This window comes from Camelus bactrianus, chromosome 6, assembly GCF_048773025.1.
Source record: "Camelus bactrianus isolate YW-2024 breed Bactrian camel chromosome 6, ASM4877302v1, whole genome shotgun sequence".
NCBI classification, from domain to species: Eukaryota; Metazoa; Chordata; class Mammalia; order Artiodactyla; family Camelidae; genus Camelus; species Camelus bactrianus.
In genome coordinates, this window is record NC_133544.1 from 32,691,896 (window position 1) to 32,718,932 (window position 27,037).

Sequence of the window (27,037 nt, forward strand, 5' to 3'; positions counted from 1 at the left end):
AAAGCTCCCTTACCTCTTCCGCTACATGAGGACACAGTGGTGAGCGGTAGTCTACAGGCCAGAAGAGGGTTCTCACCAAGACCTGACCATGCTGCACTCTGATCTTGGATTTCCAGCCTTCAGAGCTGTGAGAATAAATTTCTGTTGCTTATAAGCTATCCAGTCTGTGATTCTATTATATAGCAGCCCAAAAGGACTAAAGCCATAACTTTTAGGGAATAATTGTGAATTATGTATGTTTTCATGTTATTACTCATTCAAATGTTATTATTTATCCAATCATTGTTGTCCCATTGACAGAACCCAAATGTGCACGATAATAATTAAATTTAGTCATCTTGGATATTTTGCCAACTTTTAGTCCTAGCAAACCATAGCTTTACATATAACTTTCAATTTTGTCATTTCAAAGATATCTGTGCAAAATATATTTGTACAATAAATACATTTTATTTAACAATTTGTTAGCTTATTTATCATGTTTAAAATTTTAAACAGTGGCATGTGAGCCTTCATTTGTATGCTTGCCTGAGTCCCTGAAAATGTTAGGGACAGCCTGAAGGAGGGACTCTTCCAGGTCTTGAGTCTGCTCTGGTGGTCACTGTGGAACCACCTGATCTGAGCTATCCCTGACTAGTTTCCTCTTCTTCCTTTTCTCCCTTTTTTTTTTTTTTTGTTGTTGTTGTTGTTGTTGTTGTTGTTGTTGTTGTTGTTGTTGTTGTTGTTGTTGTTGTTGTTGTAGATAACTGGGCAAAGGGAAAGAAGAATTTCCGGAAGATAAGTCTATACACTTTTCCCTTTCTAAGGAGGACTTAAAGCAGGTGAGTGGCAGAAGAGGTGTCTGGGAAGACCTTCCTGTATGCATTGACCTGCAGGGGGACTGGCTGACTTCCCGGTCCCCACTCAGTTCTCCTCAATGCTGGAGGATGCCTAAAATTCCACCCTTAGAACTTTATCTTAAATTTCAACTCTTTTATATCTTAGTGTGTTGGTATTTCCTGAGAATGGACTTGATTTTGGAAAAGGAGCAGAGAGGACCTGGGTTTCCAGTACAACAGAGAGGAAGAGACACGGCACAGGGGAGCTGAGACAGAGGTGAAGGGAGCTGTGATGGAGATGGGGGAACTGGAAGGAAGTGAGGGGAGGTGTGATGGAGATAAAGTGAGCTGGGATGGAGACGAATGGAGGTGGATGGAGATGAGAGGAGGTGGATGGAGATGAGAGGAAGTGGGATAGAATTGGGAAAGGAGATGAGAGGGAGAAAGTCCAACTGCCCTTTCAGCTATTTTTCCTAGGGCTAAAAGGAAGGAGAATATTTTAGGAGTCAGGTTTTGGCAGTGATAGGGAGCTAGGCTTTCTGTTGAACAACTTTGAAGGGGGCCTTGTTTATGCTGATACTTGAAAACATGGGCTTCCAAATCAGACAAATGGGCTCAAATCCATATGACAGTTTTTATTCTATCTTTTGTTGTTGTTATTGGGGGGCAGGTAATTAGGTTTACTTACTCATTTATCTTTTGATGGCGGTACTAGGGATTGAACCTAGGACCTCGTGCGTGCTATGCATGCACTCTACCACTGAGCTATACCCTCTCCCTTCATCTGACAGTTTTTAGATATCTGACCTTGGGCAACTTGATCAACCTGCTTGGGTCTCAGTCTTCTCATCTGTAAAATTTAGCAGAATAATAAGACCCATTTTAGAATTTTTGTGAGGAATAATGAGTGTCACTTGATAAGTACTTACTAGTGTGCCTAGAACACTCTATGTAAGTTACAGTTACTGGATAATTCACTCTCCTCTCCAGACAAAGAACAAGTCATCTGAGTAAAGAATCCATAAATTGTCTTTAACATAGACTCAGCCAGCCTATTTCTAGTCTTACCCTGAGGTATTCTGACCTTAGACAACAGGTATGAAACAGAAAAATTACCGAAAAGGGGATCTGACTCTTACCTTGCTCTAGTCTAGACCTTGAATCTTCCCTACAACATTGCCACCAGAATGCTCCTTTAAAATGTAAATATAATTATTACTTTCCATCTAAAGTCTTTGAATGGCTTGTTGCCTACAGAACAAAGCAAAAGTTCTTTAGTTTTGCATAGAAGGTCCTCGTTGACCTGGCCTTTTACGACCTTTCCTGCTTCCATGCCCTCTCTTGTATGTGTATGTAAATTTCCTCCTAAGTAACTGAACACAGGACGTGCCTCATTCATTTCTGTCTTATTAACTTTCAATGTTAGTTTAGTTTTGATTATGGCATATCTTCATATGGTTCACAATTAAAGATATATAAAAGGAATACAGAAAAAAGTCTCTCTTATCTCTATTTTCCAGATACACTATTACCCTTCTAGGAGGGAACCAAGTAATGGTAATAGGTTTTTTAAAATATCTTTTGGAAGATGTTTCATGTGAGAGTGTGTGTATGTGTATTCTTTCTTTCTTCTTTATAAACAAATGGTAGCATATTATTCATGCTATCCTGTACTCTAATTTTTTTTCCATTTAATATATCTTGGCAATCTTTTCATATTAGTATATTGTGCGTTTTCTCATTATTTTTTGCCATTGCATGGTGTTGTTCATATCTTTATACCTTAACATCTGGCACATAGTTAAATAAGTGATAAATATTGAATGAATGAAAACAAAGGACACTTTTGCTCTGCTCTTGGACATTAGCTGAGTAAGCTAGTGTATATTGTTTCAACACATGTTACACGTATCACACATGACATAGACAAATCATACAAAGTCTTCCGATCTAACAACAATTTGTTCCTGTTAGGAATCTGACTTGTCTTATTCTTTCCCATCCATTAGAGGGAGACATGAACCTGTTGTGTAAAACTAGTACTTAGATTCTCTAACTAGAAAATCTGAACCAACTCTATAGCATGTGGTCGTTCGTAGAATTTGAGCCCCTTACTCAATCTATCCAGGACTGCAGGATCTGGAATGATAAAGGGGGTAATTGCAGGAGGAGGAAGTGTGGACTAGGAGTGAGGGCACAAGTGAACTCTGTCTAGTTACTAACAGCAAGACAAATCCATCATCTTTGCTCAGTGCTGTGCTAGTCAACCAGCTCTCAAAAAGAAAGTCCTGCTTGTTTGTAGTGTTTACAGATTCCCTAGAGAAAAAGATAATACAAAGTGAGCTGTGAACCAAAAACCAGAGAACAGTTGAGAAACATTCATGTCAATCAAGTCCTGTGTTGTTCTGAAGGAAACAGACCCAAGCACCCCTAAGTTCCTCTGACCAAGAGATATCTTTAGTGTAACTACTCACTGCACCAGCTTCAAGCTATGATTGGTTTAAAAACTGAATTCCAAATTCCAAAATTGCAAATTCCCTGGGTATTCAGCTCTCCTGAGTGTGACCAGGCTCCTGCATAATGCTAAGCCTTGTTGGGCTATAGTTACCTTATCTGTAAAATGGGGACAATACATCACCCATTATGCAGATTCCATTGTACAGTGGACACATACGCACTTTGAACATTTTAAAACTATGTTCCCCAAACATTCCTGATTATACATTCACCTTGGTTGTGGGAAATGCACATTTCCGGGACCTGTCCTAGGGCTCCTGGTTCGAGCCTGCTGGGGAGGAGGGGCCTGGAACTCTGTACATTATGAAATGATCACAGTAACTCTAGTTACCATTTGTCACCATACAAAGTTACCACAATATTGTTAATTAAATATTCACTATGTGTATATTATATATCCTCATGACATTTTATAGCTGGAAGTTTGTACCTTTCAATTCTCTTTACATATTTTGTCTATCTCCCCAAACCCATCCATTTGGCAGCCACCAGTTTGTTCTCTGTATCTGTGAGTCTGATTTCATTCTTTTTTATGGCTGACTAATATTCCATTGTATATACAACATCTTTATCCACTCATCTGTTGGTGGATATTTCAGTTGCTTTCATATTTTGACTATTGTAAATGAACATAGGAGTACATAAATCTTTTCTAATTAGTGTTTTCATTTTCTTTGAGTAAATATCCAGAAGTAGAATTGTTGAATCATAAAGTATTTTCAGTTGTTTGAGGAACCTCCATACTGCCTTCCATAGTGGCTGCACCAATTTGCATTCCCACAAACAGTACATGAGGTTTCCCTTTTCTTCACATCCTTGCCAACACTTGTTGTCTCTTGTCTTACTGATTATAGCCATTTTGACAGGTGTGAGGAAGTTTCTCATTGTGGTTTTAATTTGCATTTTCTTTATAATTAGTGATGTTGAGCACCTTTTCATGTTGCCATCTGAATGTTTTCTTTGGAGAAAAAAACTTGTCTGTTCAAGTACTCTGCCCACTTTTTAAATGAATTGTTCGATTTTTTTCATATTAAATTGTATGAGATCTTTATATATTTTGGATATTGACCCCTTACTGGATGTATCATTTGGAAATACCTTCTCCCATTCAGTAAGTTGCCTTGTCATTTTGTTGGAGGTTTCCTTTACTGTGCAAAAGCCTTTTTTAGTTTGATATAGTCCCATTTGTTTATTTTTGCTTTTGTTGCTCTTGCCTAAGGAGCAATATCCAAAAACTATTGCTAGGATGGATGTCAAAGAGGTTACTGACTACTTTTTATTCTAGGAGTTTTATGGTTTCAGGTCTTACATTCAAGTCTTTAATCTACTTTCAGTTTATTTTTGTATATGGTTGAGGAAGTGGTCCAGTTTCATCTTTTGCATTTGCTGTCCAGTTATCCTGGCCAATAACACTAATGAACATAGATTGAAAAAAATAATCAACAAAAGGTTAGCAAACTGAATTCAATAATACATTAAAAGGGTCATACATCATGATCAAGTGGGATCCATTCCAGAGATGCAAGGATGGCTTAAAATCCAAAAATCAATCAATGTGATGCATCATATTAACAAAATGAAGGATGAAATCTTATGATTACCTCAATAGATGTAGAAAAAGCATTTAACAAAATTGCCCATCCTGTGACACAGTTTTAAAAAACTGCAGTTTAAAGGGCACCTAGACTATACTGGAGGGAAATCATTTACTAACCTTAGATCTTCTGCCAAACAGGGAGGGAACTGATGGATCCCTCCCTGGGATCAGAGGTGCTGGCAAGTGTCATAGTTTAAGTCCCCCCAGAACTCCCTCTGTGCCTGTTCCAGCTCCAGATGTCCTACTAAGGTAGCCTTGGGTGCAGTGTGCCTCGGGACTGCCCTAAGTGTGCACTCACTCCAGCTCAAGTGACCTGAGGAGACCCTAGGGGAGATCAGCGCCCTATGTTTATAAAATTCAGTCAGGTCAGGTAGTGAGCTCTGGGGGTGAATGGAAATCTCCCTAAGAGGAACTCAAACGTGCAGGGCAGTGACTTCTCGGCCTCTGAATGTCTACAGAACTCCCTATCTCCACCATTCATTTGTCACTTATTGTTTGTAACAGGTCCTGTAAGTCATTTCTTAGGCATTTATCTTCTCTTAACTAGGGTATAAAGCCTTAGGGAAGTCAACAGTTCAGAGAGAATGGGCATTAGAGTGAAACAGATTTGGTTTGAACCTACTGCTGTTACTATCTGTGTGATGTCAGGCAAGTTACTTAAACTTTCTGAGCCTTAGTCTCCTCATTTGTTAAATGGGAACAAAAATAGCACCTACCTTGTGAGACTGTTTTGATGATTACATGAAATAGTGCAGATAAAGGGTTTACAGGCAATTGCTGAATGAATGGCAGTCATAGCCTCCTCTGTCTCCTCCTTCCACCTCCTCATCCTTATCTGAGAACAAACACCTTCATATGTGCTTGTGTTTCAGGTGGACACTTAAAGCATTGTTTTTCAGCATTACAGGGGGCATTTTCACAAAGAGATAAATGCATAAGGTCAAGAAGCATTCTCAAAAAAAAAAAAAGAGTGTTTTATGAAAGAGTGAATGTAATGTCAAGTGTCAGAATAATTTTAAGGTGGAAAAAACTGAAGAAGCTCCCAATAATGTTCTCCCTGGAATGGTATTTTAGACTGAGACAGGATGGGAAGGGTAGAGGGAAGGGATAGGGTCAGGCTGACATAAGACTACAATACCAGCGGTAGCAGTATGGAGGACATTCGGAGACCCCAGTGTTTGGAACGCAGGAAACAAATCTACTGAGGGGAGGCATGTATGGGAGCTACATAGCGTGTCATGTGACCTGAATTCCTGTCATTGTAATCCTGGAGAACTCACTAAGTTTCCTTATGTGCAAAATGGGGCTAAAATCATTGTCACAGAGTAGGTATGAAAATGAAGCATTACACGGCCACGTGAGTGCCTTGTTAACTGTAGAAGTCAACGTTATCCCAGGAGGCAGTTCTCAGTAAGCTGTGGCTGGTAGAAGGGAGAATGTGGGAGCAGCCTGAGCAGAACCATGAAGGAGAGACCAGTGAGCAAAACTGCCTGGGTAGATAGGGAAAAAAATGTAGAGGTGTAAAAAGAAGAGAAAAAAGGGAAGAATGCAGGAATGTTAGTATGTTGGACCACACTGGCAATCCCTCAGAAGCTGTATGAACTATTTAGAGAAGTTTATTTCTTGGCTGTAATTCCCAGCAAAGGAGAGGATTGAATAATGGAGAAGACCATTTCTTTCTCTGCTTAGGCTTATCAGTTCAATCTATAACATACGTGAAAGAAGCACCTTCACTCTGTACACAAAAGACAGGGTCTGTGTTTTTATAAAGGCCACTGATGCAATGTGCGTCACTAGAGTGTTAGTTGATGTGAGTCTAAAGGACATGAGACATTTCTAGTAACTTTCCATGATATGAACAAAGAACTGGAAAATGTAAATACGTTTACAAGAAGTAGATAAAATTTAGTCAGTTTTTTGGAATTCTAAACTCTATGGAATCAGTCTTATTAGAATCTATGGCCCCTTAAGCCATGTCTGTCTATACTCTATCTCCTTTTTGACCTTATTTCTGGGAATATTATACTGTCTGACGTATTATTAATATTATCTTATTCTGTGCCAGAAGAGGGAGGGAAGTTGCATTTCAAGAATTGCATTTGAGTCATTTGTGGAATTGCATATTATAATTTCTCACCATTTCTAAGTTATTTAACATATGTTTCTCAGCTGGGTGTTCACATTCATGCCAGTGACCTCGAGGGGCTAGTTGCTTTTCTAGCTCAAGAGAGAATTACTTTAATCAGAGGACAAGAAAATATATTCTTCATGTTGTTTCTTTTCAATGGACAGAAAATTAGGAACCAAGGTATGTGAGAGATTTGTGTGAAGTTGAAGTACCTTCAAGGAGCAGTAGACAGGACAAAAGTTATTTTACATGTATGTTTGCAAATGTCAAAGACCAAGACTGAAAAAAATAAGGTGACTTATAAGGAGTTGGCTGCGTATGCTGGCTGCCCAGGTGGTTCATTTTAACTGTGGGTCAGAGTAACCTTGTCCTGTGGTCTGGGTGTCCAGGTATCAGGTTAGGTCTGCCTTGCTGCCTATGTTCTTGGTCACCTTACTAGAGGCTCCAGTAAAACACGTCAGTAAAGAATAAAGTTATGTAAATATGCACACAGGTGGTCATGCCTAGGCAACAACTTGGCAAAAACTCATTCAGCAATATCCAGGCTCTACTGGACAAATATGCCTCAGTTTACACAGCAAATAAGAAAAGCATCACAGGGTTACAGCAGAGAAAGCAAGGGATTAGCAGGCAGATGACACTGGGTTGGAACCGTCACTCTGCCACATGCACATGGGTGATCTTACCAAAAATGTCATCTCCTTGAGCTTCATTTTCCCATCTATAAAGTAGGGATGGCCACAGGGATGTTATGAGGATAAAAATGAAATAAAAATAAACCAACCTGTGCAGGCCTGCCTACTGTGGCACTGGGATTGAAAAGATTGCATAAATATTACGTGCATTTTTATTTCTAATAAGACATGATCCTGAAGAGCTCTACCGGAATTGGACTTTCAAAAATCAAAGCTTATTATATGAACCCTGATTTATGAGCAGCTGAGATAACCTCTAATATACTGCACTGGTAATACCATGTTCCCAAAATACATGTGTTATTGCAGGTGCAACCAATCTTTCCCTTCCCTTTTATTAATTCCATAAGTTTAGGGTTTTATCTCTCATATCCTCTTAAAACAGAGCAATTTGTACCCACATAATATGAAGAATGAGCCTGATCTTGTTATACTTTGGAGCAGGTAAGAGCATCCCAGGACCTAAATCTTCCCACTTGGCCTCAGGCTGAGAAGAGAGACAATCCCCAGCCATCCTATATGGTGTGACACTTTCTAGTCATTTGTGAGAATCCTCTGCCTATACATTTTGCACATCAGCTTTTGCTTTCTTGTCTTGAACAGGATTTTACTTATTTATTTAGCTTCCTGGTAGTTTCTTTGCTACAGAAAATCCCTCCCCTTTCCCTCTGATTTTTCCAAGTTGAAGCCTTCAGGAGGTATTTGTTGAATTCCTGGGTTGTATTAGGTGGGGGCTATGCCACTGTGAGAGATGCTAGAGATACAAGACGTGCATGGTGCAATCACAGCGCAGGCAGAGTTGATAGGTAGGCTGAGTGCTGTACGGGAGACACGTTCTGCTGGGCTGTCACAGTGTTCACTTTACTAAGGCTCCTGGCTTTGGGATGGGTAATACTTCACTAGACAGAGAAGGGATGGGATGAGAAGATGAGGAAGGTGTACCCTGATGGAGAGACTTTCCTTTCTCCTACTGAAAAATGTACCTGTCTTACTCTGACTTCCTTTGATTTCCCAGGTGACATCTAGCTCATCTTGCAAGCTCATCTTATGAATGTAATTATGCATGCTAGTAAATTAATATTACCCATCACATAGAAGATAACTGAATTTTAACAATCCAGTGCTTTAACCCCAAAGGATGACTGAATGGTAAACAAACACTTCAGTCCCTGTTGTAGGATATTTTGGGGCGAGGAAAGCCTTTCAATGTCATAGCATGAGGATGCTTCCTTAGGAAGCTTATGAGTGAGGTGGAAATGAGACTGTGACCCTGCTGAACAGGGCACATCCTCAGCACTAGATTTCAAGTGCTTTTTGGCCTAGCTAATGGTATTAACTGTTTCAAGAATGCCTTCTTTTGGTCCTGGTTCAGGGGGTTGGAATAATCACCCTCCCCACTCACTGTATTAAACTAGGCAGTTTCCATCCCTAAGGTACCATTATTGTTCTTGATCCACAGAGTGAGTCAGAAGGAAATGTACTCACTCTCGTTCATTCTTTTGCTTAACATTTCCTTCAATGAGGTTTCCTTGTGTAACAAATAGCTTCTGTGGGTGTTTGAGGGTCTTAAAAAGAGAACAAGCTGTTCTCGTGAGTGGAACGCATTCTGAAGGAAGCGTCACAGCAAACACGGAGCCCTAGTTCTCGTTCTGGGCTTGAGCAGAAGCTTTTCTCACAGTTGGCAGGGGGCTTTAAGGTGGGTCTTGTCTGCAGGAGATATAATGTCCTGACATTCAAGCCATCTTCATTTCCAATTGATTTTAGTTACGATATGGAAGAAAACAGCATTTGGGGATCTGGCCTGGGTTCAAGTTGTTCTCAGCCACTGACTGGCCATTTTCTCAAATGTAAAATGGGGCTATTTAACAATAGAATATACCTCAGAGGCTTGTCGTATATGAAATGAGATAATTGTAGAAAGTGGAACACAGCTAAATGCCCAATAAATAGTAGCTACCTAGGAAAGCATCGTTGCCACTGGGTTCCTTTCCTACAATGCAAGGCTTCAAGTCGCTGATATAAGCTCTATGAGCCTCAGTTTCCTCATCTGAGAAGTGGGGTATTACCTAGTTCACAGAGCGGCATGAGGATTAAATGAATTGCTGTGCAAGCACTTAGTGCACCCTCAGTGTGATGTAGATACTTAATAGATGTCAGTTTTCACCCTCACAGCATCTTTATCTGCCTATTGGCTTATGACTGAAATTCCTTCGTGATAATTTCCATTCCAGGGATATCTTGCTGACAAGTGCTACCAAATAGAACCGATATTATATACATATTTTATTGAAGTATAACTGATTTTTAAAAACCATCACTTAAAATTTTCTCCTTAAGGTGGAAAGAAGGAAAAAGCCTATGGGTACTAGGTACCTGAAGTGACACCCAGCAGAGGGAACCAGAGAGAAGAGATTGGCAAAGATAAGCATCTTGTTTACCTGCCTTCACAGGTGGATCTGTCAGCTACACACCCTCCTGTCCAAACTAACTTCTCTGCCTCAAGGATCAGGGAACTCTGTCCTACAACTTGAGAGAATCCAGGAGTCCAAGCTTTCATGAAAACTGGAGGTAGGGGGAGTACAAAGTTTTGATAACCACTGTTTATAAAGTAGGTGGCTCTCCATATTTGGAGTCCAACTGCAGACTTCACTCTTACAAACCCAGAGCACACTAGTGTCCCTCTAGGCTATTTTTTGGTTAAACCCCAACACTGGCTCTGTAAAAGTTTCCCTCCAAATGTCCCTTTGGTCTTCGTCTATCAGCAATCTGGAGTCACAACCAGATCAAGGACCATGTCCCTTTTGCCACGTGCATGGATAGTCTGATGATTAATTAGGCACAAATATGGCACTGTAGTCTAGCAATGGCCTCTGGGACACCTGCTACTTCCCTTTCGATATTTGCCATCAAGAAACCAGTCACTTCTTTGTGAATATCAAATAGTCTTACCAGTCCTCACATTATGGGCTACTGCCGGGTGGGTAAAGAGAGCTTAGGGACCGTGCAGATCTGGGGAACCGGAGCTGCCACCAGGGGACGCTCGCCCGCGGAGAGAGTTTGACACAGGCGACGCGGGGGAAGAGGGGCGCCTCCACAGCCAAGCACAGATTTCCACCTCCCCTCCTCCCCAGCCCTTCCTTGCAGTAGGTGAGTTTGAAGAGGTCCCTGGGATCTTTGGTCTAAGGCGAAAGGTCTTCCCAGCCAACCCTTGAGAGATGGGAACCCACACCCTCCACCTCCCGGCCGTGCAGCGTGGCCTTGCCTCTCGGGGCACGAAGCTGCGCTTGCCGCTGGGGACTGGACAAACCCAGTGCCTCTCTAGTTTCACCTCTAGATGCTTTAAAGAGTCAGGCTTATGTATTTAACGACGCCAAAGCACCCGGCCCCTCTCACACTCAACGTGGGTCAGAGCCTAGGCACCTGTTCCTCAAAGTGTGGCCGCCAGCCGTGCAGCATCAGTTCCGGCATCACCCCGACCTGGTTAGAAATGGACATTCTCCGGCCCCGCCCCAGACCTTCCAGATCCAAGGCCGGTGAGAGGGGCGCCGCCTGTGCTTTGGTACCCCTGCGCGTGACCGCCTCTGCCCTGGGTCTTCGACTCCGCACAGGTGAGTTGAATCGGGAGGCAGGGAGCCCGGGTCCTTCCGAGATCTCCCGGCAGCTGGGTAGGTGGTCACGTGGGCTCTTGGCTTCCTCCTCCCCCCAGTCCCCGTCTTTTAAAGGAAGGCGAGGCTCCTCGTTAAGTCGTTTGTGATCTTGGCAGTGTCTTCGGCTACTGGACCTTTTGACACCCACTCCCTCGCCCCTGCTGCTAGGCCGCTAGAAGCTAGAGGCTGCGAGAGACGCCTCTGGAAACTTGCAGGACGGAGAGGAGGCGGCAGGAGCCCGGCGGGAGAGGGACCGTCCTGGGCTGCCACTGGCATCCGGAGCTGCGGTAAAGGCTGGCGTTTGGGGTCTGGGCTGCGCGAGCTGCGCCCACGCTCCGCAGGTGGTGCTGCTGCCTGGCGCGGTGAGCAGAACTACTCCGGAAAAAGCACGTGCCGTGCTCTAGCGGTTCCTAGGCCGGTGTTTACAAGTAAGGTAAGTGCCCCTTCGCTCACGGTGTGATTTAACTGATTTTCTGTTTGGAATCTAGCGATGGGGAAACAGTAATACTGGGAACAATAAAAGACACCCCACCCCCAACCCCCGCCAAATCTACCCGCCTGGAAAACTACTGGAAACAGTAATTTCATGTTCTGACTAAATATTTTCATCCAAGTCTATGGCAAATTAACTAATTAATTTGTGCCTGTGAGCTCTGTGTCGATTGTGCTAATATACATGTCTTTTAAAAGAAAAAAAAACTTCTCTGTGTTTTCTCTACGGGTTTCCTGACAGTGGGTGAAACGGTGGCAGTGGGAAAGTTGACCAGGGCACTTTATCTTGAGTTTTATGGGTCTGGGAAGATGTGCATGCATCAGGCAGGTGGCCCGTATTTTCAAATATATTACCTGGCATACTTTAGTCATATCAGAAAGCAGAGTTAATTCTGACTGAGCAAGATTAAGATCATCTGGGCTGTTGTATTTGTTGAAGAGGAACCCAGCCACTGTTCTCTTAACCCGTTGTTTTATCATTCCTGCCTAATTCATATTGGATATAAAATTAAGTCAAGGGAGTATACTTTTTATGAAAAACGAAACTTGGATTTGAGTGGTTTTCTATTTAGGAAGATAAAGTTGACTCAATTTTGTTAGCTTTTTAGAAAGCAACTTTGTGCTTTGGTGTGGTACACGACACTTTTGAGGAAAGATTTTTATTTCATTTTGTTAGATTTCTAGTATTTACATGGGCATTCCATTAGGAATTTTCATTTTTGTTCTACGTTTCTACACTCACAGTGGCTGTTTTCCTTTGTGTGGGGGGGAAAGATGTTATTTTAAAACCGAACACATGAAAAGAAAGATTTCTGCTGTCTGTATTGTAAAAAGTAAATGTACTGTAATGATGAAGAGTGTTACACACTTATTCTTTGACTTTTATTTTTTCTGCAGAAAAAATATATATGTTTCTGCATACATTCCAGAAGAGGGAAGAATGTAACCTTAAGATTCCATTTTACATTTAAGCATTTTTTTTTTCAGTTGAATTACTGAAACACTCTTATTTTGAAAGCCACCAGTCCTCTGTAACACTTAAGGCATATAAGTCATTGAAGCCAATTAAAAACATTTAGGACAGCTTTCATAGTGGTTCTGAGGGCTGCAAATAAATCTAATCACGCTTTACATTTCTCAATTCATTTATAACATGGAATAGGTAAAATTTAGTAGTAAATTCAGCCCTTAAAAATATAATTAGCATTTAATAGGTATTGATATGGCCAATTTTAAGAATAAGACACTGCAATTTTCTATAAATGTATATCTAACAGATAATGATTCAAATACATCTTATGATAATTTTAGTTCATGCTTTGAATCATTTTACATAATATCTATAAATAATAAAATAATTGTATAGACTACTGAAGGCTGAACTTGAATCATTTACTGGTAAGTTTTTTGATAATTATATCTAGAACCCTTGAGAAATGCATGCGTGAATTTTAGACTTCATTATCCAGTGCCTAGTACGTTGTTTTAGACCTAATAGCATTTTGAAAAGTCAAGCTTATTGCAGTATAATTTACATGGAGTGAAATCTAGCCTCTTTAGGTGTATCACTCTATGAATTCTGACTGTTGCACACTCATATAATCACCTCCACGATCAAGACAAAACAGTTCCATCACCCACCAGAAGTCCCCTTTGTGGTCCACCCTCTCCATTTAACCCCAGCCCCTGGAAATCACTCATCTGTTGCTTATATAGTTTTCCTCAAATATAGAGTGATTGCGACTACTTAAGTTAAAATACTTTCCTTAATAGGAGCTAAGTGAGGGCTGTGCCCGATTTATGTGTAGATGTCATTTTTTTCATTTCTGTGCTCATGGTTTGAAATCTAGATTTTCCTGCAGGATATGGATGCAAAATCTTTTATAAACTAATTAAGTTTTACTGTTTAATACATTATTCAATTCAGTAAATAGTTAGAAGCCTGTTATTTCTAGTCACTCCTAATAAAATGTCAGATTGATGGCTTTTTTCTTTTTCCTATGTGCTATGAAAAACAAGAGCCTGTCTTTTAAATACGTACACAACTTCCCATTCAGAGAACTGCAGTTGGCAGTACCTAGGACATACAGAGGGGCCAGTTTATGAGGCACCAGCAAACTGGGTCGTTGGCATTTCTAACTGGAACAGTTATAGTTCTGGATAATAACTGAGGGCTTTACTCAGGAAATCTTTGTGTGGGTGTATTTGAGAGAGGGCAGAAGAATGAGGGTCACCAAGAAGACAAATTACTGGACTTGTCTATATTTCCTTAAAGCGGGACTACAACCTTTTGTTGGTAAACGTTTTGTGTTCCACTGTCAAACCTGGGACTGGAAGGGGAGTTGAATGCCTTCGTTCTAACTTCCTCATTGGTCATGTCCTCTTGAATCTCCCCACCCACAGCTCTCCCCCACTCAGCCTTAAATGAATATTTGAATATGGTTCGATTTCCTAAAAGTGGAGCATTTTCTCTGGCTGTTGGTATTGGGAAGGAGCAGAGGCTTGCTCTCCCTCCAAACCCCTGCCTTAGAGTGTGCAAACCCTGGGGTGAGGCTTTGTCCTCCTCCCATCTTCAAGTCCTCGCAGTTCTATTTCCTTTGCAGCTCAGTGGGCTACTAGGGGAATTAGGTTTTCTCATTTTAGAAAGTACAGATACATGTTCTTAAGATTTGCATGTGAATCAATTATTAATTATCAGTTCTGTGATGATTTTGAAGTGTTTTTTCTCTATTCTTAATCAATATTAGACTGAGAGCCTTAACATTGCTTGACACTTAAGAGCTATTTTTTATCTTTTCCATGAAACTCCTTCTAGTGTCTGCTTTGTGAATGTGAGTTTATGACTTCTGCAGGCCACACACACGTGGAGTGTTCGAACTGAGTGCCTGGGGAAGTGTGACAGGCAGGCTTGAGAAAACAGCATAGGAAAATGTGGCATGTGTGTTCCACACAGGCTGCTAGCAGCTCAGCATTTTGGGCAGTGTCAAGAAGTAGTTAAGAAAGTAAAATTAGGCCAAAACCTTCAGGGTGACCATAAAGGCATCTTAACCTACATTGTCTAGAAACTCTGCCAAATACTGTAAGCATATTCAGTGGTATGCGAATAGACTGACCTCATCTTCTTGGATATGTGATGATAGGTTGCAGAATGCTTCCATGTACATCATTTCACTTCATCGTCAAGTGCTGTGACACGGTGGGACTCATACTGGTCCCTAGTCCTACTGAAAACGATGTGAAAGCCCAGGGAGTTCACGTGATTTATCTAAGATCCGCTGGCTTTCAGGCAGGGCTGAGCCTAGGACCCAGTGTACTGCATTGTCCACTGGGCAAGAATACACATAATAGCAGGCCGCTGATGACTGTCTTCTGATTTTTAAACCAGATTTGATGGGCACCTTACTAAAAATCAGTCTACTCTTTCTGGAGTGTCTTTCTGCCATTTCTAGGGCCTGCCTTTTTCCTCTCCAGGAATCACTGTCAACATTTGGAATTTTAAAAACTTTTTTTTTTAGTTTAAGAGCCATAATGTGTTCCCCAGCAAGTACACTAGAACACTATGTGTAATCCCATGTGTACAGAAAGCGTTCCTGCTGCACACAGACGTGACCCGAGAGGGCTCCACGCAGCTGTGTGTGCTGGGGGAGCGTGAGAGGGACCTCTTCCAGCAGAAGACAAGGGCTGTTCATCACAAAGGCTATGGGCCAACTATTATAGGCTACGGTGAGTAATTAAAGAAAATGGGAATGATTGCAGTCATTTCAGGATGTCCGGGTACATGTTCTTTTGTTGGCCAGGTGAAATTCCATGCCTGCCAGGCCCAACAATTAAACTGTTTAGAGACTCTCTTTCCCTGTTGTACCAGATATCGTGGTTATGGAGGCAAAGCTTGGGTGTTCAAACAAATGTGTTGAGAATATCCTATCCCACAATGTTAAAGAACTTTAATCTTTTTGGAATTCTTTTCTTCAACCAGTTTATATCCCTGTGTTAGAGCAGAACTACTTAAATGACCACAGTTGGTTTATTCACTTTTCTGGACCTCCAGCAGAGAAGACATTCTTTTTGCTGCCTGTTCTCTTGTCTCCCAGGTCTACTGCAGTGATTTAAGTTCATCACCCCTTCTTGTGTCTTTGCTTAAGAAGGAAAAACCCTTCGCATTGGCTATCAAGTTATTAGTTGCCCAAGACTCCACTGACAGATGGTTGTCACGTGAATCTGGATATATCTAAAATATAGCCAACCAAAAACCAATGTGGCCCTTTAATCACTGTCCAGAAACCAGTTCTCACATTGATTATCATGGTACTGGGGATGTGGGGGAATTCTAGAGAGGCTGGTGAAATCCGTATTTTCTAAGGAAAGTTGCTGTGGCAACTCATTGATTGCCTGGATGAATCCTGGCATTTGCTGTTTGGCGGTATGTGTCTGACAGGTGATTTCAGCCTTTCTGGGCCTAGAATGAACATTCTGTCGTAGGTGCGAATGAGTGATGGAATTGATCCTCTGCTCTTCAGAGAGAGACGTCATCTTTGCTTTAAATTGAGTGTTCCCTTTCCTACTGGATAGTGGGAAGTATTATTGCAAGTTCATGAATTTCCATGATACTGTTCATCACTTTGTGTCAGTAAAAGGCCTAATGAAAAAGGAAAAGACAGCAGAGGTTTTCTGACAGTTTGGTGTGCTGGCTTTTCTGAGCTATGTATGCTGATATGCTAAATATATTTTTTGGAGCAATGTAAAGTTGAGACCTCATGAAATTCAGTAAAACCTTGATTGACCAAAATCTTCAGAGAATAATTTTTTGTTTAAACAATTTAATTGATTTTTTTAAAAAGTTGATTGAGTACCAAGCTGAAGTCTCTTGTTCAAGTTCTTATTCTAAAATCCACTGCTTTCCTGCTTAATTTCCTGAATATAACTGAATCTTCATTTGCTGACTGAGAGTGTTGAATTTATCCCATGTAAGTTTACCTTGAGCAGTGCTCTGTATAAGAAAGTTATACTGTGGTGATCACACTAAACTTTGGATATACTTTCTATTTATTAAATTGGGTAAGGCATCTTGTTTTCTTATACTTTTTTTCCCTAAGTTTGAGAAATCTAAAGTTAATTGCCACCTCTAGGTTACATTTTATTATGCATAAATACAATTTGTTATGTGTGTTACCTTAAGTATTTTGCTGTCAATTGTTGTAACATATACTATTTAAGTTGTGTGGTTAAAGTACTTTGTTTTTTTTCTTAATATTTTTATTGAAGTATAGTCAGTTTACAATGTTGTGTCAATTTCTGGTGTACAGCGTAGTGCTTCAGTCATATAGGAACATACATATATTCATTTTCATATTCTTTTTCACTGTAAGTTACTACAAGATATTGAATATAGTTCCCTGTGCTATACAGTATATTAAAGTACTTTAAATGTCTTTTGATTAAACATTGGCTACATAAGATAGGCTCAGATTATTTAGCAAAAACAATGCACTAAAACACAGTAGCCAAGGTACAATATTGAAAACATAAGCACAGAGAACAGGTGTATGTGTAGGTGGATTGAAATAGGAGGGGTGTTTTCAGGACAGATTGATAAAAGCCTCTAAAGAATACTGTCAGTTCTAGTGCTGACATCTAAAGGTTACCAGTGACCTAATTACCAACACCTGTGGTCTCTCCTGTATTCAGCCATTTGCTCTAACTTAGGTTATTTCCATTTTGTAAATGGTTCTTAAAAAAAAAAAAAAGAAAAGCATCTCTGTTTAAAACTCTTCTTTGATAGATAAAATGTGGAATATACATGCAATGGAATATTATTCAGCCTTAAAAAGGAAAGAAATTCTGACACATGAGACAACATGGATGAACCTTGAGGACATTATGCTCAGTGAAGTAAACCAGTCACAAAAGAACAAATACTGTATGATTCCTCTTATATGAGGTACTGAATAGTCAAATCCATGGAGACAGAAGTAGTAGGGTGGTCACTAGGAGCTGGGGGAGGAGGAATGGGGGCACTGTTGTTTAACGGGTGTTGAGTCTTAGTTTTGCAAGATGAAAAGAGTTCTGGAGACGGTGCACGACAGTGAGAATGCATTTCACACTACTGAACTGTAGACGTAGAAATGGTTAAGATGATAAACTTTGTTATGTGTATTTAATACAACTTTTTTAAAAAGTTTGGAAATTGCTAGTTTTGACAATAGTTAGCATTATATGCTTTATCTTCCATATTCTCTATTAGGAATCAGGAATTGTATATGTTAGGAAGCTGAGGGATTGAAATATGAAATCCTGTACTCATGATTAATTCATGCACATAGTTTTTAAAAGACTCCCTTGGTCCTATATTCGTCTCCAGCTCCCATTCTCTCTCCTGTCCCTTGTGGTCAGTCAGTGTTGATTAGAAGTGGTAGCAGCTTTGTATTAGTTCCTTGTCATTTCACCTGGTCTGTCCTGTCTCCTTCACCAGACACAGTGGTGGCTTCCTGAAGGCAGGGAACATGTTTTGGGACTCCTCTAGATTCTCTGTCTCAGCTCAGTATCATGCCTTCTGAAAATGCTCCATCTTTGATTAATACTGTTGACAGGTGAAATTGTATATTTTCAACACATTTCTTTATATTCTTTTCTTACAACAATTGTTTATTGAATTGTAGTGGGAGGTGAATAAAATATAATGTGTGCCTTCAAGGAGCTTAAAATTTAACTGTACTTACTTTTTACTCTCCCACCCCATCTTTACCATTTCTAAGAATTCAGTATAGTTCTAATAAGGAAGATTAATTTTCTGTGTAGGTAACTATAGGGATGCTGGAGTGAAAAATAGTAGGTAACTATAGGGATGCTGGAGTGAAAAATATACTAAGGCATAAAATGCCAACCACTTCACAATGCACTTTGCATATTTCTTATGGACATGGCTGGTTTTCTGTAGGAAAGTTGCAGGAGATTAGAGTGGAATGATGAGTTGGGGCAATACAGTGGAATGCCTTGACTGTTAGAAGAGCATGAGTTATTAAGAGGCTGGTGAGAAGCAGAGGACTGATCAGAGCTGGGTTTTTAAGAATGCTAATCTGGTTGCTCTGTGGATCTGGAGAAAGAGCTCAGTGGAGGCAAGGAACAGTAAGGAGCCTAGTACGGATGCACAGATAAAAGGTAACGAGAGCTTGCTCAGAAGGTGGCAAAAGACATAACATGGGGAAAGGCACTGTGGAGGAAAAACCCAGCGTGCCTTGGTCATTAAAGGTAATTGGATGGAGGGAGAAACCAAAGATAACTGTAATGGGCTTTGTCACATTGAACACAAATAGGAAATAAGGAGTGGTTTGAGGGAGGAAAATGATGACTTTTGCCTTGGATGTTTTATTAATTATCCAGTGCTGTGTAACAAATTATCATAGAATTTAGCAGCTTAAAACAACAAACGTATTATCTCACACAGTTTTTGAGAGGAATCCAGAAGCAGCTGAGCTGGATGGTTCTGGCAAAGGCCTTCTCATGAGGTTGAGGTCAAGATGTCAGCCAAGGCTACAGTCATCTGAAGACTAGACTAGAACTGGAGGATCGGCTTCCAGAATGTCTCACTCACTGTAGTTCCTTGCTGGCTGTTGGCAGGAGGCCAACATAAGGCTACTTGAGTGTCTTCACAAATGGCAGCTAACTTTCCCCAGAGTGAGTAGTCCTAGAGAGCAAGCCAGGGGGAGGCTGCAGTGCCTTTTATAACCTAGATGTGGAAGTCGATGCCATCCCTTCTGCCATAGTTTATTCATTAGAAGAGAGTCACTAAATCTAGCTTATACTCAAAGGGGAGGTTAGGCACCACCATTTGTAGGGAAGAGTGTGGAAGAATTTGTGGATTTTTTTTTAAAACCACCATAGGTATATTGTGTTTTGAGGACAAAGGAAGGGAGCATTTAAATGATGTGAGGAATAAGGAATCAGGAGCTTTCGGGAGTCAAGTCACCTATGCATGGAAGTAGATGACTGCTGGAGCTGAAAATATTGAAGACTGAGAATTTCTTTAGGCAAGTTTCTTAATGATCTCTCTCAACCAGTCTCATTATTAATGGTTATTGTTCCCTTTCCCAGATTATATTATTCCAGTTATTTTAACTTTTAAAAAAAGACTTCCATTTTTAAGTTCTTTGTTTTATTCTCCCAAGGTTATCATGAAAAATTTCAAGGTTACAGAAAAGTTGAAAGACTAGTATAATGAATATCCATATGTTCCTACCACCTAGATTTGGTAAATGTTAACATTTTGACTTATTTGCTCTATCTTTCTATCTCATCTATCCATCCAAATATTTTTCTGAACTATTTATTAAGTGCCATTCTTTGGTAAAGAAGGGTTCCCCAGGGGTGGCAGGGTATAGCTCAGTGGTAGAGCATGTGCTTAGCATGTACGAGGTCCTGGGTTCAATCCCCAGTACCTCCATTAAAAAAATAAAAAAATAAATACCTAATTACTTCATACACCTCCAAAAAAAGATAAAAAATAAATATAACTAAAAAAATTTTTTTAAATGGGGTTTCCCCTCTACTTTGGGATAAATCATAGATTCTCTTAAAAAGCTGGAATACAGGTTTAATTCTTTTTCCCTAATTACTAATTTTTAGAGTGAGGAACTGATGTAACAGTCACTTGCAATGGTGGCAGATGATTCTCTTTTTCTTCTCCTTTTTTGAACATCACTATGGACTCGTGGTCCAAGGGGTAAAAGCATATGTAATTTTGCTGTTTATTGCCAAGTGCCCATGGAATTTGTGCCATTTTGCACTCTCACCAGCAATGTAGGAGACAGTCCGTGTTTTTTCCATAATCTTGCCAAGAGAGTCTTGTCAAACATTTGAATTCTTGGCAAATGTGAGAACTGGTATCTTGGTGTAGTTTAATTTGTATCTCTTTGCTGAACAAGGTTGAACATCTTTTTATGTATTTTAAGAGCCATTTGCCTTCCTTTTTTTGTGTGTTCTATCTATGTCTTTTACCTATTTTTCTAATGAATTTTTGGTCTTTTTCACCGTAGTATAAGAGTTCTCTCTCTATACCAGGGTGATTAGCTCCTTGTTGCTGATACAAGTTGGGAGTATTTTTTTTTTTCAGTTTATCATTAGTCTTTTGACATGGTATTTTATGATATGCAGATATTCACTTTTATGAGTTTATGTACTTTTATGCACATCTTTTAATGGCATCTGGATTTTGAGTCAGAGTTAAGAAGTTTTTATGATATGCTAAGATTTACTATTATGTGTACTGCATTTATGTACTTTTATGTACATCTTTTTATTGTATCTAGACTTTTGTGTGTTTTCCCCACACCCGTGTTGTAAAGGGACTCACCTAAGTTTGCCTCTAGTACTGGTGCAGCTCCCGCCCTTCTCCCCTCCTCTTTCCTCTCCCTCCTCTTTCCAGTTCTCTCTCTCTCTCTCTTTTTTTTCTCCAGTTTTCTTTTAACATTGGGGTCTCTAACATTTGGAGTTTATTCTGGCATAAATTCTTTTTCCAATGATAATTCTGTTGTTGGGTGCTTTCCTAGTGATTTGAGAAATTTGGCCACCTTTATCATGTGCCAAATTTCCAAAAACTTTTGAGTTTTTGAACTTGCTGTTTTGGGATTTTCTATTCTGTTGCATTGCAGTCTGGGTCCAATGAGGAGATAGAAACTACCTAGTAGGTTCAACAGGGGAAGTCTAATATAAGAATTACCAACTACAAGAAGAGATTAAGTATAAGATATAAGACAATTTATATGGCACCCAAGAGCTGAGGGGAGAGTACCCAAGGAAGGACAAATCTGGGGGATTCAGCCCTCCTTGGAAAAGATAGTTTGGCCACTAGTTAGTAGAGATATCTACTGGTTTAGACAGGCTAGAGTGGTCTGCAGTTGCAGGTGGGGAGCAGGCAGTCAGCAATGTGTGGTGTGGGGGCGTGCACTGGGAGTCCAGGTGTCCGCAGAGCATGCAGGTGCCAGAGATGAGGGTTGCACAAGGAATGGCTTCTCTGTGACCGCTTGGGCCACAGCCTGGGCAGGTGACTGCAGAAAGGTTCTCTCTATGCCAAGGCTGCAGGTTTGCAATGGGACCTCCTTCTGGATTCATTTCTGTCACAGACTCCACTGGATGTTGTCACACCCACCCCGCCAGCCTCTGCCCCTGCCGGGATCACAGCAGCCTCTTCCCTGCGGTGTCCCTGAAGCACCCTCTACTGAGAAAGCTTACGCTGGGCTCACTTTAAATATTTAAAGGAATTCCATTGTCATAGAACATATACTGAAGAGTGCATTCAAAGGTGAGAGGCAATAAATTGATTATTGGCAAAGGTACATTGGCCTGTCTATTCCTTTTTTATTATTGGCGATTCATAGTGTATTTGAATATCTGTTAATGCTAGTCCTCATTGATCCGCTCTTTCAGGGTTTTCTTGGTTATCCTTGTTTGTTTCTTCATAAGAACTTTAAAATGCACTTACCTAGTTCCAGAGAGTGTTTTTATTTAATCTTCTGTTTTTTAATTTTTAAAAGAATTTGTATTAATTCTCATGGTTAACAACAAAAGCAGTAAGGAGGTGAATGAAGTAGAAAATGGGTTCCGTGCCTCAGATTCCCACCCCTCTGAGGTTAACATTTTCATGTTATTTTTCAGGATGTATTTCTAGGTCCATACAAGTGTGTGTGTGTGTGTGTGTGTGTGTGTGTGTGTGTCTAAGTGTTTAGTAAAAATATGTCAGCCTTTTAAATAGTTATGCTTGTACTTGTAACTTAGAATTGCCTTTTCTTCTCCTTACAGCCATACCTGGCCATGACTCTTTGAGAACATTATGGTGTTCCTTTGTGCTTCTTCTCACAAGGAGTTTTCCTAGCTGTTACCTGTTCAAGACATGGATATCAAAAACTCACCATCTAGCCTTAACTCTCCTGTCTCCTTCAACTGCAGTCAACCCGTCCTACCCCTGGAGCCAGGCCCCATATATATACCGTCCTCCTATGTAGAGAGCCGCCATGAATATTCGGCCGTGACATTCTATAGCCCTGCTGTGATGAATTACACTATTCCCAACAACTCAGAAGTTGGACCTGGTCGACAGACCACAAGCCCGAGTGTGTTGTGGCCAACTCCTGGACACCTCTCTCCTTTAGCCATCCATTGCCAGTCGTCATTTCTGTATACAGAACCTCAAAAGAGTCCTTGGTGTGAAGCAAGATCACTAGAACACACCCTACCTGTGAACAGGTAAATCCAGTCTTCATTCTGAATTGTAGTTCATGGGAGTTATTCAGGTCACTTCATGATTTAGTGAGAATAAAGGTATGTGTTATACAAGGTCTTTATTAGTCACATAGATCACTTAAAACATCTGATATTCTGAGTTCTAGAATGTCTGTAATATCTATTCTGATAGTCTAGTCCTGATTAAAAAGTTAAGTTTACAGATCTGTGTTGTGGGGGGAATTCACTTTCATGACTACATCTTTAGAAAATAAAGATTTAACTTAAATCACTTTCTTCTTTTTGTTCGTTTTGTTCGTTTTGTTTGTTTGCTTTTTGGGGGGAGGGGGAGGTAATTAGGTTTATTTATTTCTTTTTAACGGAGATACTGGGGATTGAACCCAGGACCTTGTGCATGCTAAGCACACACTCTACCACTGAGCTATACCCTCCCCCACCCCAAATCACTTTCTTCTTGATTAAGTGATTTGGGTTTGAAAAAGAAATTTTTACTTTACTTTCAAGTTAGAGCCTTCTTACCTTGTAAATTGAAATCACAATTTAGTGTTCATGACAAATTGTGTTAAAGATAAAAGTAACTGTTGGTATTACAACTTAATGAAATACTAGATGCATGAAGCCCGAAAAGACATAAAAAAATTGGTACAAACTTTTTAACAATGAACTAAAATAATAACACTTCATATGTTCACAAAATAATAACATTTTATGAAGATTGACAGGAAACTATTTAAATGTAGACTTCAGTTGAAATTTCTTGAACTCTAGGTGCAAGGTAACATGGTAAATCATTTCCATTCAATTTATACTATTTTTAATGACAAGTGCAGCTACAGAGGACAGAGGTGTTCTAGGGAGAAGCATCGGGGTGAGATATGTTTCCAAAACAACCGAAGAACTAAGTTATTGCATATTTAATATTGAAATTTATTACTTTCATGTGCTGTCATAGAACTTTGAGAAAGCTGTACTACACAATTTTACTTTTGTTTTTTTAAAAAAATTGTTGGTAAAAGAGAATATGAAAATTAGGACTTTTTAAAGATAATGTTTTCTCATTCAGCCTTTAAAGAAAGAAATATTTTGTTTCTAAGCATGAGTTTTGCTAATATTTGGGTAAATTAAACCATAGTATAATTACCTTCATTCATAAATCAATCATACCCCTACCATTTCCTTTCCATAAGAAACACGCCCTAGCAAAATTAGGAGCTAGCCAGCTGTGTTTTTGGTGCCTCTCTTCCTCTGTGGAAGCACTGGCCCCTCCCTCCACCTGCTTCCTTCAGAGCCTTCTCAAAGGACAGGCCCGTACTCACTCTCCCCTTCTCTTCTCTCTTCTCCCTTCTTGCTCCCTTTTTCTTCTCCCACCCTTCCCATCCAGACTCAATCTGGTCACTTGCTACACTCAGAGATGTACACCCTGATGGCTGTAGCTGGCCATCCAGATACTGGTGCTCATCAGCACTGCATGGATGGGCATGAACTGGCCTGACCGCTTTCAGGCATCAGTCATTCCCAACAATGACTCTTCATAGATCTGATATCAGTAACAAAGGTTTTGCTTGATCAGGTATCTTGGAATATATTTAACATGAACCCTGGAGGGCAAAGAGATGAATTGGGCAATGTTCATGCTGTTTTTTCCCCTAGAAAGCCCCTGTTTCCTTTTAATGATCTTGGACAATGAATGTTTTCTTTGCCCCCAGAGAGACACTGAAAAGGAAGGCCAGTGGAAGCAGCTGTGCCAGCCCTGTCACTAGTCCAAGTTCAAAGAGGGATGCTCACTTCTGTGCTGTCTGCAGCGATTATGCGTCGGGATACCACTATGGAGTCTGGTCGTGTGAAGGATGTAAGGCCTTTTTTAAAAGAAGCATTCAAGGTACAAGAGTATTTTTAGCTGCTTCTTTAGTTCTCCACTTTTGCTTTCAAACAAGTTTGCAGGTGACCTGGCATAAATTTCACTGTTGGCCTGCTTGGTACTCAAAATACTTGATGTGCAGTTCAGAGGATCATGTGTGTTTGGGGGCAGGGTGGATTGTTTAGTGTAGAGCACTTTGTCTTTAACTGCGGATCTCTACCCCAGAACCCAAATGGGTCTCACCCTACCCATCACCCATCGCTGTCTTCTTGGGAGAAGACGCCTACTTACAACCCTTGTGAAGATAAAGCTTGGGGAAGAAAAGTGTGCTCGCTAGGAACTGCAAAGATTGTTTCTTCCTTTGACTTGTGTTTAATATCTGGCATATGTAACAGTCATGGTGGGCTGGCTCCTGAGGAAGAGAGAATAAATACATTTTATGGAAAAGGTCAGAAATCAGTAGTTCAACTCCAGTGGACTTTGAGAATTGACCCAGAGGCGTATCTTGCCCTTAACTAGTGGTGCCTCCCTTCACAATCCCCTTATTTTCTGGTCTGGGTTTAGACTGTTTCCCTTCCCTTCTCCAGATTTCTGCTGGGCTGGGTTTTGTTTGTTTGTTTTAAATCACGTTTTTAATCAATTTGAAATTGTGCACTCCTAGTTTCAAGGCCAGTCAGACCCTCACCGCACCACATGGAGGAAGGTCCTTGCCGCTCTCCTTCCCTTGCCAGCTCTAATTTGCTGAAGTCACCTTCTCTTGTGTTCTCATCTGTCTCTGCCCCGTAACCCCTCCCCTAGTAGCCCCCCTCCCAGGCAGTGTCCAGTGTTCTCATCTCAGAACTCCCTTCCCTTTTCTGCCAGAGCCTCAGTGCCTTATTCTTATCTGGTGAAGGAAAGCAACCTTAAAGCAATTCATAGTGTGCCAAAGGCAAACAGCAATTTACTGAGTTAATTCACCCAATGATAACTCTAGATTAAGAGAACATTTTACTTCAAGCAGAGAAACTGATGGAATGCAGAGGGTGGTGAGCATAGAATGTTAGTAAATAAAGAGTCCCTTTCCTGTGAATCCTCTGAAATTCATCCTGCAGAGGTCCTAGGTCCTCCACTTAGCCGCTCTGTGACTTGACTTTCCAGCCTGTTTCTTACCTGTGAAATGGAGATGCTCACAGGGATGATCTAAAATGAAGTGAGGTTGGTTATGTGAAAATATTTGGTCAGTTGTAAACATCCTACAAATTCAGGATAATCTAGTTTTTCTTCTAACTCTTCTGTATTTAGATATCAAGATCTTTTCTTTCTTCCTTGTATTTCTCTTCTAATCCTAATCTCATTTAAACCTACCTCCTCTAAAATCTTCATAGTTAGGTGGATGAGGGCCCTCTGCCATTTCCAAACTTAATTTTCTTATCAAAGGAAAAACAGCACAGATAAAGGAAGATGATGTCATCAAATGCTGTCAGAACATAAACTGTGTTGTCTGCTTATTTTTGCTTTTACACACACAGAGCTTTTCATTCTATATTTAACATACTCAGTGCTTGAAATTTTTTGTTTATGATGATTGTACTAGTAGATTATAAGGCCAGGTCCAGTTTCCAGCTGTATATGATAAGAACAACTCAGATTTTCTGAAATTCAGAACAGAGCTCTTGATAGGATGACAATTCTCTGTCTTGTTGAGGTTCTAGAATTTTATCTTCTAAGGAAATTTTACCCAGACAACTAACTACATCCTTTAAAAAGAAATTCTTCTTATTTGCTGTTGGGGAAAAGTGCCTCTGCATGAAGTATTTTCCATAATATTTCGTGAACCCTGAGACCATAGCTGATAACAATGAAAAGTAAGTTTCCTCTGCTTTCCCTGTGTCATTCCTTCCTGCTGCATCAGCAGAGGATCTGTTAGGAAAGTCACATCCTAAAAGTACAAATGGGAGTTAGTGCTCTTACAGTTGCTTAATGCCTAAATGATTGTTTCTTTGGTCTCTTCATATTTTTGGCATCCTCTTGTATAAAGGCATTGCAGTAGCTGAAAATGGCCACTCAGTTCTTC

The 27,037-nt window shown here is 40.3% G+C and overlaps 1 protein-coding gene across 6 annotated transcripts in view; it reads left to right on the forward strand.

Annotated features, from left to right (window-relative positions):
• The first annotated feature begins 10,305 nt into the window (after positions 1-10,305).
• Positions 10,306-27,037, forward strand: part of ESR2 (estrogen receptor 2) — a 49,422-nt gene continuing 32,690 nt past the window's right edge. For 2 of the 6 annotated variants that reach the window (XR_012507497.1, XM_074365422.1), the window contains exons 1-3: positions 10,309-11,835; positions 22,686-23,129; positions 24,833-25,005. Coding sequence is in view for 4 of the 6 variants with exons in the window: in XM_074365422.1 (XP_074221523.1) it covers positions 22,777-23,129; positions 24,833-25,005 (526 nt within the window). In the remaining 2 variants the exon portion in view is untranslated. Of the gene's footprint in view, positions 11,836-22,685; positions 23,130-24,832; positions 25,006-27,037 lie in introns of all 6 variants that reach the window. The other 4 variants (XM_074365423.1, XR_012507498.1, XM_074365425.1 and 1 more) reach the window with 4 other exon arrangements.